The following is a 15407-nucleotide window of genomic DNA, read 5'->3' as shown; positions in this document are numbered from 1 at the left end:
TTTATTATCAGATTCATGTACATTAAAACAATGAAGCAAGCAATGTTAATATAGATATAAAAAAAAAATGTGAAATAAAAAAAAATATTTGTCGTATTTTTTCTGTCAGTGACATCTACCTAAATCTATGTGAATTACAACAGTATTTAACATTTTTCTTGCTAAGCTCACCTAATAGTCTATTAGATATTTGGTAGATGTCGCTACATACGCACGGTACTTTCGTACTCTATATTTCTCGACTCTACAATACTATCAAGTTCTTATCATATATAATAGATAGCGCTAGTATATAAAAATATGTTTCATTGCAATTTCAAATAAGCAGTAACTGACATTATTTTTAATAAAAGATGGCACCCGCATCATTTTTTAATCGGCGATTTCTAGCGCCCAAAAATCATGGATACACTGCCGTCTAAAAATGAATAGAATTCCACCAAGAACTGTAACACAGTTTAAAGTTTTGATTATAAGTATTAAAGGCAGGTTATGCAGTTCGTTTTTTTTTTAGTAGAGACCGGGGGAAAATATCGAATGGGATTCTAGATTCTCCCAGCTTAACCACTGCAGGGTCCTGGAGGAAAGTGGGGGAGGAAGAAAAGGGAAGGAAGTGAAGGAAAAGGAAGAAAAACCACACTAAAATGGGCGGAGCGGAAAGGGAAGGGAAATGTTCGCGTGACTATAAGGATAGGCCTCAATTTGATAACACAGCCAAGAGGTATACACACTGCACCGTGTGCCTAGGGCTACAAATGTCCCACGCGTGGGCGTGCATTTGGTGTGAGGACCAAGCGCACAAGAATTGCCTCAGAGTGGGTGTTTCCAGTTTATGCAGTTTTTAGTTTATGCAATAATTTGATAGTGTAAAAGATTGAGAGAGGTAAAGAATTATGGAAACGCCATTTATTAATTAATCGACGAAAGGGACCTGTTATGAGAGATGTGTGTTTTAGATAAATAATTAGGTATGTTTTGTGTTCCATAGGACACTTCGAAATAATAAAAGTGTACATTAAAATATGACTTGAGCTATATTTATTTACTTACTTAAAGAGGAGTTATTCATAGTATAGTCATTATTCCATTTGTCTGTAATTGGTGACCTAATTCTTGAACTGTGTAGGTGTGAAATAATATTTTATTCTTTGTACGGAAGTTAAGTTCAAATGTTTATAATACACACGTAGTAAGCCATACAAGTTGTTAAATAAATTAAAAAATTTAAATCTCCCCTATAATTTAACGTCCATTATAATATTGCATGCTCTATAATTTGATACAAATATGTTTCTGCAGTGAAATGAATTATAGCGGGTTTACTTTATTTAATTAAATACATGACTCTACTAAACTACGTGTGATAGTTGAATTAAGATTTGCATAATGGATTTGAGATCATTTATAGTCTCATTCATTTAGCAAGTCATAAGGCTGATATGGGTTCATACGTAAATAATTATTTCTGTTTCTATAGTAACTTTTTCGGGCAAGGTTTATACAAAATCACAAGTTCTAACTAATCCAAGCGCAACTAGACAAGCACGCCTATAGATAGTAGATTAGATAAGAGACTAGAAAACGTATGACCAATTAATAGTTATACTACCAAAGCAGATAGTGTAATCTATATTATTTCCGAAAATGCAACGTACATTATTTCATAATATAAATATAAAATCACTGGTGGTAAGTTTCTCATATGTGAGAGCCCGCCTGGGTAGGTACCATGGCCATGTCTATTTCTGCCACCTAGCAGCAATTGCTGGATGGTGTTTCTACTGTTTATGAGTGGTCGTATCGTTTACTATGAGACAAACGCCAAGCTCGTCTCGTCATTCAAAGCAATAAAAAAATTAAAGACAATTTAAAACTTAATTTAACGTCCTATCATAATAATTTTCATTCATTTTATTAAAATATTTATATGTATATACCACGAAATGTAAATAATGTTTCATTTTAAGTATTATGTGTATTCACATGTTGCAAACACAAACTCCGGGTAAATTAAACTCCTTTATATAAATATGAATATCTCTTTATTTTTAACAATAAACTCTAGACAGGAGGTATTCCTTACATTCGCTATTCACTAAATAGAATCGCCACGCATATAAATTGAAATGGTAACATTGATCTATAAGACATCCGTAATTTATAGACAGTTAGGATTTCTTAATAACTTTAAATATTTAATTTACAATTAAGCGCTTCAATACTTTTAACTACGATGAAGGAACTATTTTTAATGTGAATATTAATACTGTTAAGTAATACTGATAATTAAAATAGACGTAAAATTAAATGTAATACAGTTTAAAATGACTAGAATCGATTGTATTTCAATAGGTACAAAATCAGACTTGTATTATTGAAAAATAAAATTACAATGATAAATGAACAGAAGAAATGAAAATAAATATTTTTTGAATTAATATAAAAGACAAAGTATTTCAAAATACATAATTTAACAAAACTAACAATGGATAACAGTAGACTAGATTCGTAGAGATTAGAAATCTGCAATTCTGATAATTACTTTTTAATTTAATAAGCTTAAGCATGATTATTGTAAGCCAGCCACAGTATAGACGACGGATTTTGTTCTGAAGTAGTCTAGAGGTTTTAGTGGGCATCTCGCCGCCTCCTGCCGGGACCTCCGGCGTAGTTGGCAGCAGCAAGTCCCATGAGGTGTTTGGCCTGAAGAGCTCCAGAGTATCCGCGGCTGAGTCCAAGATCCAGGGCACGTTTCTCACTGGAAATTAAAGAAATCATGAGTATAAGCTTGATATTGTGAAGGTAAGTTGAAAAATGTTCTAGATCGTTCTACTCTAGTTAAAAGGTGTTTGTGAGTATAAATTACATGATTGTTATTCTATTTGTGAACTAATGAGTAATAATTTAAGCTGAAAGTGTTCTAAAATGTTCTTCGAAATTTGAAATGACATTGTGATGTAAAAGTCAATATTGATCTATTTAGAAAAGATATAATAGTAAGTGGAAAATCAAAGATAATCAAATTCGTACATATTGGTGCTTTATATACAAACTACAGTATAATTAAGAACTAGAATACTAAAGATGTTCTAGATTGTTCTACGAACTGTCATAATCTACTAAGATTTATTCTAATAAAGGTTACAATTTCTAGAATACGAGACTAAAGTTGTATGTATCTAAATAACTCTACATTTCGTTCATATCATAAATAAGATGGTATTAACTGTCAGTATTATCTTTTGGTACTGATTTGTACAATTATAAAGACTCTAGGAGATACCAAAACTAAGTGACTTTCTTAGTATGTTGGTCCCAAAGCTACGCAAACTGGTTTACAAGGAATGCTCTAACATAGTTACTAAATTATTAAACTAATTCGCTTCTAAACACTTAAGAACGCTATGCCTTGGGAACTTTGAATTGTCCATAAACATATAAAATTATAAATTTTGGGAGTAAATAGTGTTTTACGCGATTATATTTTCGTCTCCCATAAAGTTAAATGATTACTTATGTTTACGTAAATTTTAGATATTAACAGTTTTATTAAAATAAAACTATTTTGCGGTTTTTATTGGAGTTTTTTATATTCTAATTTTCTCCCGACGTTTCGAAGACTTTGTACTTCGAACGGAGAAGTTATAATATAAAAAATCGCGGTAAAATCCGTAGAATATTTTATTTTGTTTAAGCCGAGATTTCGGTTTTTATTTTAAAGCTATATATAAAATGCGAATAATAAAAGGCATTTTGAGATACAACCTTTGGTGAATTAGTTTGGCATCTTGTTTTAAAATAGCTGTAAGCAAGATTTATTTTTTTTGCACAAAGCATGTCCTACAGTAAATCCATGCATAGAATACTAATAAGATTTGTCAGGCAAAAATGCTTTACAAACAACTAAATTAAAGCGGGACTGTAATTAGCGTGGCTTACTATATTCCAGACATACCTAGTAATGTCGTCTTTATAGCTGAAAAATACAAATGTTATGAATATTTGTGACTTTTTATTATTCAAATTGATTGTGTTTAATTTTAAATCTTATTTTTGGAAAGAATGTGCAGTGTAGTCAGTTCAAAGGTTTGTTTTAAAGAACTCAAACTAAATATCTACATGGAGATGTGTGAGAAATATTATGGACTAGCTTTTGCTCGCGGTTTCGCCCGGGTGAAAGACTTTTCTGGGATTAAAATCCTGCTAAATTTTAGAAGAGGTAAAAAGTAGCCTATGTCATTTCCAGAGTCTCAAAATATATCCATACCAAATTTCATCGAAATCCATTGGATGCTTTTGGGCTTATCGCGTTCAGACAGGTAGACAGATGCGGCAGGGGATTTTGTTTTATAATATAGTTTTGAATTTTTGAAGAGGATAAATTTCATTTAGGAAATTCTCAAAAGGAATACATTTCTCCGCGTTTGCAACATTTTTCAAGAATGCTCTGCTCCTATTGATCATAGCGTGATGTTATGTAGCCTATAGACTGTCTCGATAAATGGACTATCCAACACTAAAATATTTTTTCAATTCGAACTAGTAGTTCTTGAGATTAGCGCGTTCAAACAAACCAACAAACTCTTCAGCTTTATAGTAAAAGTATAGATATAGAATTATAGATGTAAAAAAATGAGGAGGTATTTCTACTAGCTTTTTTGAATACTTAGACGTAAATATAAATATACCTACATTAGTTACACAAATATCATCGAAAATGAGATTGAGATTCACAAACAAAAATACTTAATAACAAACCATTTCAAGATGAAATGAGAACCACAAATAACTTAATTTAGGGTTTACTCTTTAAGCGAAGCAATAAAATGTACTCGAAGAACTTAAGTTGTTCATGAATAATATAACTCAAGTTATTTAGGTTTACTACATTTATTCCAAAGATGATTAACACTCAGAGCCAGGGTAGGAATTCATGCAGAATTGAAGAACAGGAGATATTTAATTTAAGTCGCTTCCAAAGATAAAGTTCGAAAGATGTTTGAGAATATTTGTGGAAAGAAACAGAAAGAAGTACTGAACAAAACGTTAACTAATAGTTGACTTACTTTTCCATTTTGCGTTCCATCTGGATGAGATTGCCGAGGCGGTTCAGCATATCCATTATCTCTTCGGGTTCGTACGGGCCTTCTTCGCGATAGTAGTTATTCACACTGATAACAAAAGGGTAGTATTATTTGGAAGCGAACAACGTATCAACGTACGCCTGTCCCCTTCTCCAACACCATACATTGCAATAACAGCAAATAATGTGAGCTAGAAACACAACCAATTAATATATTCAATACTAGTTTACTGCTCACTATTGTGCCTGGGAAGAATTTGGGTTAAAAGTAGCCCATCATTGATAATGTAGCATAATTTTGGTAAAGGAATTTCACAATCGAAGCACTAGTTCCAGAGATTAAGATATACGAAAAAACAAACAAAACTCTAGATTTATGCAATTTGTCTATAATAAACAAATCTTTTAATGAATATTTCAAGCAGGGTGTATTCCATAACGACTATGCATATGACCTTCAATTAAAAGTGCTTCCAGATTCTTCTATCGTGAAGTTTTAAAACCGAAGTAAATGAAATTATTCATCAGTTTGATATAATGTTTTTGTAATGAACACAACTTCTAAGGGCCTGTTTCATAACTTCTGAGTAAATACTACTTCCACATAAATATATAAGCCGACCAAATATAAAAGTCACACTTTAATCTATGGTCCCAAAATTAGTACTTTCTACTTTAACTGATTAATACGGTTGCTGTCAAATAAAATTTACTTGAAGCTTATGAAACAGGACCTAATTATTGTCCCTGTGGGACTTGTCCTAACTTGATACCTTTGCCACGAGATATGTATTGAATTTTACCGCTCCCTTACCTTTTGTTTACCTTGTGACCTCAGGGTGACACGGTTATCGTGGGGAATATTTATTTGATTATCTTTCCGGTCCTCATTCAAGTACGTTCAATAGGAGTTTTCATACATGTTAGAATAAATACACCGTTGTTTAATTATTAAACGTTGTATGTTTAGTAATATCCTTAGGAATATTTACCCAATTACCTTTGTTTGAATATTGACTGCGGTCTTCGCATTAAATTAGCTATGTTTTAAAATATTAGAAAACTTCAAATTATTCCAGTGTACTAATTAGAATTAGTTCAGATGTTTCGTTATCTTTTATAAAAAAATATAAAATACACATGACTTAACTAGTAATGTTTATTAAAACTCAATTAGAATTTATAAAACTAAAAGAATAGAAAACATTGAGATTAAAATTCTCTTTAGTTTTCATGATTATAAATGAGTTTGTAGAAATCGGGGAGTCTAGATGGAAATATAATGCCAATTTAGTTTACAGCCATTAACCAAAATTATTTATTAATTTTGTATTCGCTTTACAAATTAAATCTGGGCACTCCTGGCTGTTAATTTTGCAAAATATGCTTAATCAGCTACAGTTTTGAATACAAGCTATTTGAAAGTAAATTTTGTCAGTACAATGGAAATATCTTCGGACAGTCGAGTAACATTAAATTCCATTTCCCTGATACTTTTACTCAATGGTTAGTGAATCAGCGATTCTTTAAGAAACTACAATAGGTTTATTAGCTGGATAGCTTATTTTATGATATTATTTATGCCAATGTTTTATATTGTCTCGAGAAACTGACTCCTTTTGTAAGTGGAGTGGAGTCCACATAGATCACTAAGCAATGATTATCCATCGCCGTTGTACATAATTATGGCGGCCTGTTCAAAACCGTGCCTCTGTTTTAAAGACCATATTTTTCCTCTTCTATTCAATATCAAGGTAATTATTAGTGAAATTTGATGACAATTTTATTGCAAGATAAGCTGATCACTTGACTGCCCAATTAATGATTTGAACTTGACTCCCTTGGGGTTTTACTCTGTCTTCTATTCTTAGAAACATAGATGACTATTATTGGGAATTGAAGATTGTATTTTATTACTAGCATCTTAATTTAAAATTTAGAAAACATTTGAATAGGAATGTCTACTTACCAAATTATTGGAATAGATTAGATATATCCAGGATGCTGACTCTTTAATATCGATATTCTTATAGGACGTAAGCTTTTATATAATACTAGCTTTTGCCCGCGGCTCCGCCCGCGTTATAAAGTTTTTCGGGCTAAAGTTTTCCATTATAAAAGTCACGCTATATATTTTCCCGGGGAGCCTATGTTCTTCCCAGGGTCTCAAACTGTCTCCATACCAAATTTTATCCTAATACGTTGGGTAGTTTTTGAGTTTAACACGTTTGGGCAGACCGATGCAGCGGGGGACTTTGTTTTATGATATATTTTTGTAGAACTTTTTAAGAGGAACAATCCCGTCATACATTATTGTTGCATAATTTTAACCGTTTACGCAGCGCACGCAACAGAAGCTCTCAAAACTAATAAATTGTCCCCGTTTTTGCATCATGTTTCATTACTGCTCCGCTCCTATTGGTCATAGCGTGACGATATATAACCTATAGCACTCCAGGAACAAAGGGCTATCCAACACAAAAATATTTTTCAGTTCGAACCGGTAGTTCCTGAGATTAGCGATTACTGCTCCGCTCCTATTGGGCATAGCGTGATGATATATATAGCCTATAGCATTCCAGGAACAAAGGGCTATCCAACACAAAAATAATTATTCAGTTCAAACTCCTAGTTTCTGAGATTAGCCATTACTGCTCTGCTCCTATTGGTCATAGCGTGATGATATATAGCCTATAGCACTTCACGAACAAAGGGCTATCCAATACAAAATGATTTTTTAGTTCGAACCGGTAGTTCCTGAGATTAGCCATTACTGCTCTGCTCCTATTGGGTATAGCGTGATGATATATAGCCTATAGCACTCCACGAACAAAAGGCTATCCAATGCAAAAAGAATTTTTCAGTTTGGACCGGTAGTTTCTGAGATTAGCCATTACTGCTCTGCTCCTATTGGTCATAGCGTGATGATATATAGCCTATAGCACTTCACGAACAAAGGGCTATCCAATACAAAATGAATTTTTTAGTTCGAACCGGTAGTTCCTGAGATTAGCCATTACTGCTCTGCTCCTATTGGGTATAGCGTGATGATATATAGCCTATAGCACTCCACGAACAAAAGGCTATCCAACGCAAAAGAAATGTTCAGTTTGGACCGGTAGTTCCTGAGATTAGCCATTACTGCTCCGCTCCTAATGGGTATAGCGTGATGATATATAGCCTATACCACTCCACGAACAAAGGGCTATCCAACGCAAAAGAATTTTTCAGTTCGGACCGGTAGTTCCTGAGATTAGACATTACTGCTCCGCTCCTGTTGGGTATAGCGTGATGATATATAGCCTATAGCACTCCACGAACAAAGGGCTATCCAACGCAAAAAGAATTTTTCAGTTTGGACCGGTAGTTCCTGAGATTAGCGCGTTCAAACAAACAAACAAACAAACAAACAAACTCTTCAGCTTTATATAATAGTATAGATGTAATAGACCGTTCGAGACGGAATCACTGTCAAATTCGTGATCGCAATGTTATTCTTCAGCAAGCTTAGTAAAGTTTTTTGTAATTCGTTAAGGGGGCTTTCTTGATAAGTAAATACTTTGATACTGGAGTAAATACCACTACCTGGGGTAGGAAAGAGTTGGTACCACCAGGAGGAGGGCGAGGAGCACGCAGCTCGCCAGCAGAAGAGTTGCTCGAACCATTCTGAAACAAAAACCACTTTTGTAATAAAAGAAAAAACGAATATCCAACGTCGGAGGTCGGATTAACAAATTAACTTAAGTCTAGAAATGCATTAAGGTAACTCTGTATAAGAATTTATACAGTAAATAAAATCTCTTAATTAAAAAAACACGAGAATTCTGTTACGGTGCACTGAATGTCTAACGAAAAGTGAACTTGTTTTTTAAAGGCTATTTGAATAAGCTGTAACCCTAATAACAGCTTAAATATCTACGTAGTACATATGCATACGCATAAATGTCTACGTACTAGTTGTAAGGTATAGATAATTAAGACTTGGGGTCTGTTTTACAAGTTTCGAGTAAATTTTATTTGACGGTAATAGTATTAAACAGCTAAAGTAGACAGTATCAATTTTATTACCATTTATTTAGAGTCGTAAATTAGAGAATGACTTTTGTATTTGGGCAGCTTATACATTTATGTGACGTATAGTCTTAAATCAGAAGATGTGAAATTAGATAGTGTAATATTTATCGTGGTACAAAATGATAAAAAGACAGAATTAATACAACACATAGATTACTTTTTAATAAATATTTTTACATAGACGTGAGAGGAATTTAGATGCTCTTCCAACAACGATTAATGACTCGAGCGACACCGAGTTAAAATGTCAAAATAAAGATAAATAAACGTCCATTATTTCGCTAAAACGCCATTTAAAATGACGAGAGAGAAATGCCAAACAATAAAGGGAAGTGTGAATCAAATAAAACCAACAGCGGTATTGAAGAGAATGAAATATCTCATTGATGGACGGTTTGTAGCGGGTTTCAAATGACATACAACGCGAGTTCAATACAGGAAAAATCATTCAACGTTTACTGGATTCCTTTGCTTTGTCTTTTATGGTTCTTGTTTTAGTTAGTTTATTATTATAACGACGAGAAACCCGCTCGGCTTCGCAACGGTAGCACTAATATTTATAGCATTAAATTTGACTCGAAATTCAAATACATAAATATAAATACTCATTAAATTTGACTCGAAATTGCCAAGAAGAAAAAAAGTTCTGATCGCCATCGAACTACAAAATCATGCGCTAGGCTACCCTGAAGATTAACAATAATAACATACATACTCATATTATTACACATTTAAATATGAAAGAATAATTTGGTATAAGAATGGAGAATAATGATTTATAAACCGAATAATATTATTTAAATTGCGCTTATATTCGGAATAAAATATTGGCATGTTTTTTTTTAAATGTCCTCTGCTTCTTAATATTACAACGCTGAATTAATTTTATTTGAAGATTTTGAAGACCCTGTTGTATATTGATATAATTCTTTTGTTTCTCTTTTGTATAACAGTAACTAACCCACTGCAAGAATTGCATAAATGATACAGGAGATGTAAGTGGCTTTAACACACAAACGAATCTGACAAACGAATATTTTCATATTTTTAGCACAAACGCGATAGAATTGTGAGTACATCTGCTTCCATTACCGAACGCTTGCACATATTTTGAACCAGGGCTATTCATGTGTAATGTACGATATAAAACTCTCCACAAATTCTCGGATATCGCGAGCGGTTTAGGTTCTCACAAAGAGCATCATTGTGCTGGCTCCCCACTCGATAGCGGTTTTCAATTTATGCAACCACTATTACAATAATAAATTGGTTATGTCATAGGTAGCGTGCAGGTTATAAACGACATTAGGAAAATGTTAGATCAAAATTAAAATGTATTGATTTAAAAATTGGTTTTAATATAGTCTTTAGAGCTACTCGATATGGAAGTAGAAATAGATGATGAAGAATATACAACAAATTATTCCAAAATCTAAATATAATTTATTGCAGAAACAAAAGTTAAATAATTAACTACTGAGATAGATACAATCAAAAACCTTATGTAAAATGACCCGGAATCTCAATTATTTTCGCAAGACATTTGTTACAACAGCAACAAAGGTAGTAAATATAACGTGTATAAAGGGATCGGTTGTTAAGTGGCCACTGAAGGTGCACCGTCCGAAGTGGAGCTTACAATCGTATCAGCACAGTCGACTTGTGTTTGAGGACAGTTACCGCACGGGGACGTTTAATAATATACGTGTAGTCCACTTGACTGTAAATTTGATGTTTTAGAAACTATATTTTATCATTTATTATATTTTTTTCAACGAATTCCAAAGTGGAATAATACAAATATGTTGTCGGTGTGTTGTAATCCATATTTAGATCGCCTGCAGGACGTCGAAATAATTTCTAATTGACATTAATGTGAATCTAACATTTAGAAACATCAGAATTAACATTTGTACACAGTTTGAACATTTATGCGTTATAAATCTTTATTTCACGTACATATTCTCAGTTTTCATCCTTTATATGTAATTCTCGTGTTAATTTAGAACTTCTAGTGCAAGATTAACAAGTTGCTCATTTAACAGCAACTAGCAAACGAGTTAACTTTCAGCATTTCCAACGCGCTTGAAAGGCGGATGCGTTCCATAACTTATAAAATTGTCTCTGCCTTTGAAAGATGCTTAGGTTTCTAGGCAAAGTGTTTCGGCTTTATAGAAGTTATTATGTAATGAAGTTACAATAATAAAGTTGGAATTGGATTGGATATTTGTCTGGTCATAGTAATATAGGATAGAAATACATTTAAAGTTGCCTAATACTTTTTGGAATGAATGAAAAATGAAGATTTTTGGAATGAAAAGAAAATTTAATGCCTGGGGTTCTAACCTAGAACTTAGCCGTTTACTGCATTATTACACTATACTAGAGCAATGACACGTTCATAAATAAACAACTTTTACTTTTTAGTATGTTGGTGATTATTCCCTACTGAGAAATACAAGCCAAATTTTCAAAACTTCAACACTACAAAATGTGGTTTCTGTGTCTCCGTTTTCTAGGCTGTTATAAAACTTAAACAACTTAAAGCCTTTAGATTTGAAAGTTTGCTAACAAGTTTAAATGCTAAATAAATTTTAACTGAGTGTCCCAAAACATTTTGTTACGGAATTAGGAACTTTCGTGGATAATTTACTGCTTTTCGGTAATTGGATCAGTGCCAGTTAATGTTAACAAAGATTTCGAGTAAAATTTGACATGTAATTTCATGTTAACCAAAGATATTAAACAGTATATTTAGTTAAAGATCGGACATCAAAACCTTTGTGCTCCAAAAGTTATTACAAATTGGTAATAATTTAGTATCTTATTTGAAATGTCCGTGTAACAAGACGTCACAGCGCCATTAGACATTAAAAGAATAATAACAATATTTACAGCAAATATGCCAATATGCGCTTTAAAAACGTGCAAAACACGATAGGGATAAATTATGAAATATTTTACAGTGTTTTGCTATTTTACAATAGATTGAGTAACCATCGCATGAGTGCGAAAATTTTGTATGATAATCTTCCCAATGTTTGCTTTATAATCTCAGAATTCTACGATGTTATAAGACCACTTTGTAACCGATAATATTACTTATAACGTACCGGATTTCAGATATACTTTAGGTATGTTTTTAAATGCCTTATGGTTTTGTAATACGATAATAAATTAATCCTTCCCTCTTTCTTGATATCAAACAATTAATTTTATTCAAACCCTTTATGGAATAAGGCTCCTTTGATTCCCAAACTGCACTATCAATGCAATTGTCTTGAAGTCAGCACCAGAGCTTGTCAAGTATGTATTGTTCATACCAGGACGCTAAACCTCAATGCGTTATTCCAAAGGTCAAGTATCTGGTAATGTTAAGTATGTGTCCATTGTATAATAACTGCTACTACAAACATGAGCATTAAAATTAATGTTACTATCTATATTAGTATTCATTCCATTTCTTGAATGGAAATGGCAAATGGTGGCGTAGTAAAATGTTATTTGAGTATATTTTCTAGTACTTTCATATATTATTATGCCTTTTGTATTAAAGTAAAATAAAATGTTACCATTAATAATAACCGCCATTATTGAATGAAGAAATTACATGTTCACTTCGCAAACAGTGATGAAATTGAGGCCAATATAAAATGTATTGGGATCTTATATAATTCGAAAAACAAAATTACCGTTCTATAGTTATAATATGTAATATTTAAATGTAGCTATAGAATTATTTTTTTCACTTTTATTCTTCTATTAGTATACACACAGTCGCCATAGTCTTTACTGTTTTAGTATAAGTATTAATGGCATAGAATAACTATATTACATTTATAAAACAATCATTGTTACTTAATCACTCTTGGACATTAATTCTAGTTATATGTTTACAAGCCGAAAAAAACATTATTCTTTTATTAAAAATGTTAGTGAGGGTCCAATGTCCATACAATTAACCTTGGATAATAGTTATTGGCCTATGTTTCTTCATCGCAACGTGCTTGTACTATCTCATTACGTTTATCGTAGCTTCAGCCGACCGCGATGTTGACAAAGCCCTCTGAAATCTAATTACACACAATATGATAACTAACAGATTTACCGCGAATATGTTTTGTGGCTGTTTTGTGAATGAATCCCACGCTGTGAGTATGTTTTTTTTTTTTCATTCATTACATGGTTCATTGTCGGCGTGTTTTCCTAATAGTGTAGTTAGTTATGCGTCATATTTCAAGTCAAAAATATTTTATGGCTTAATCTGTAATATAGAAAACAATAAATAACCAAATTCTGTACAAGAATTTCAGCTCATCTTCTCTTTCTTTTTTAGTTTTTTGCTCGCGGCTTCGCACGCGTTTAATACTTTACGCGATTCCCAATATGTACTTTTCCGGGATAAAAATTTGTCTATGTCCTTTCTTATAGTCCAAGTTTACTCCAAATCAAATGTCCTTTAAATTGGTTAAGTTGTTTGTTTTTGAAAGCGTTAGTTACATTTATGAGTATGGATACGATTTGGCAACATTCGAAAAGAAAAAACAAAAATGCATTCTTAATTCAAACGTGAGACACTCGTTAGCCCAGCTAACACTGCAGAACTACTTGGTTCCTAGTTTGTTCACACATAGAACTGCAAGCCTGGTTAGCATATCTAACGAGCAGAGTTCGCGAGTTTGACTGTGTTTGTGTTACAATTATCTGTTCATAAGTATAAATTTTATGTGGTTTTGTTTGAGAGCCTTTGTTTGTTTTTGTAAATGGAAGCTTATTTACATTAAACACATATGTTAATACGAAAATTGTAGACATAATCGTTTTAATAAGAAAAATATAAAAGACGCCGAATAGGTATTGATTTTAACACTATCGATTTTTGAAATATATATTGATTTTAATATCTGAGATTTATGTATATTAGTTATTTATTATTAAATTATATTAGTTGATCTTATATTTCCAAGCCACATCCCGTTAGAGGGATAAATTCTCTCGAGGACAAATTCAAAATGGAAGTTTTGTTCTAACAAAAAGCTACATTTTAATACATTTAGGTTTATTTTAGTTTGTATTGTTAAGAGGAATTTTATTACCGGTGTCACTTCTCAAAGTATTATAATGGTTTTGATTTGTATCCCCTTTGTGAAAACGTTTTGTGGACGTTTCGTTTGAATAACAACTTTATGTGAAACTGAAGAGATTTTAATTTTATGTCTTCTGTTTTTCGTATAGTAATTTTATTTTTTTTTTATCCATTTATTGATACGGATTAATAATTAATATTATGGAGTATTGTAGTATTTTAGTTGAGAGTACGAGACAATTTAAACTGTTTATAAAACTCTGTTAGTATGGGAAAGTCACAATATCTCTGAGGGTTAGAGTAGATTCCATTTAATTAATTGTTACGCAGACGAAAAGGCGAGTAATTAATTTTATTTAATAAACTTTAACAGTTAATGCCTTTTTGTTATGTGGACACGGCAAAGAGATCAACTGCAACTGATAGTAGGCGTATTGAAGACAAAGATTATTACTCCTCGCTAGTCGACACAATTATGTCGGCCTGTTTGAACCGCACATATAAAAGTTGATCCCAGAATGCGTCACTCGTGGGCCATTATGGTGGGTTTTAGGCCTTATGCACGCTGGTCGCTATCCAAGTCGATATGTATTAAAAATAAAAATAAGCTTATATTCTACTAAAAGTACCTGTATACATTTGTATATTAAGTGCAATAAATAAATAAAATAATAAAAGCGAGCCTGTCTTTTTTATTTATTTACCAATAAAACAATTTTCCTTACGAACTAAAATATGACTTAACTTATTACATACTAATAAGATTAAATTGAAACTATAGAACAAAAATATTAACTCTGTTCTTTTAATAGAGACAGCCTGTATTGTAGACGACCAATTTATATACTGAGTTACATAGAATGAAATGTGAAATATCAACGAAAGCTTTCCCACTATATTCCAAATAAAATTCCAGGCTAACTAGGTTGAAATAATACTCGAGCGCTTTCCGATTTTTTTGTTTGCCCCATGTTTCAGTGAGTAAAGCTAACCCTTGTTTGTACTCAGCAGAGTAAACTATGTACCCATCTTTGAAACAAACAATTTTATGCTCTTCGTACACTTGGGCCTTCTGTATATAATGTCAAAATTGAAAAATGTTTCAACTAGCTTCTGCCCGTAATTCTGCCTGCGAAAAATCTGCTATACTTATTGATAAGTAGG

The 15407-nt window shown here is 32.3% G+C and overlaps 1 protein-coding gene across 1 annotated transcript in view; it reads right to left on the bottom strand.

Annotated features, from left to right (window-relative positions):
• Positions 1–2025: 2025 nt before the first annotated feature.
• LOC115440347 (diuretic hormone class 2) overlaps positions 2026–15407 on the bottom strand; it is a 56370-nt gene continuing 42988 nt past the window's right edge. Inside the window, exons 2-5 of the mRNA XM_030164608.2 lie at positions 8666–8749; positions 5067–5171; positions 3956–3976; positions 2026–2758 (exon numbers count right to left, since the gene is read on the bottom strand). Coding sequence (XP_030020468.2) covers positions 2629–2758; positions 3956–3976; positions 5067–5171; positions 8666–8748 — 339 coding nt within the window. The 5' untranslated portion in view covers position 8749 and the 3' untranslated portion in view covers positions 2026–2628. The remainder of the gene's footprint in view (positions 2759–3955; positions 3977–5066; positions 5172–8665; positions 8750–15407) is intronic.

This window comes from Manduca sexta, chromosome 19 (genome assembly GCF_014839805.1).
Source record: "Manduca sexta isolate Smith_Timp_Sample1 chromosome 19, JHU_Msex_v1.0, whole genome shotgun sequence".
NCBI classification, from domain to species: Eukaryota; Metazoa; Arthropoda; class Insecta; order Lepidoptera; family Sphingidae; genus Manduca; species Manduca sexta.
Note: the sequence above shows the minus strand (reverse complement) of the source record. Positions and strands in the feature narration are given on the sequence as shown.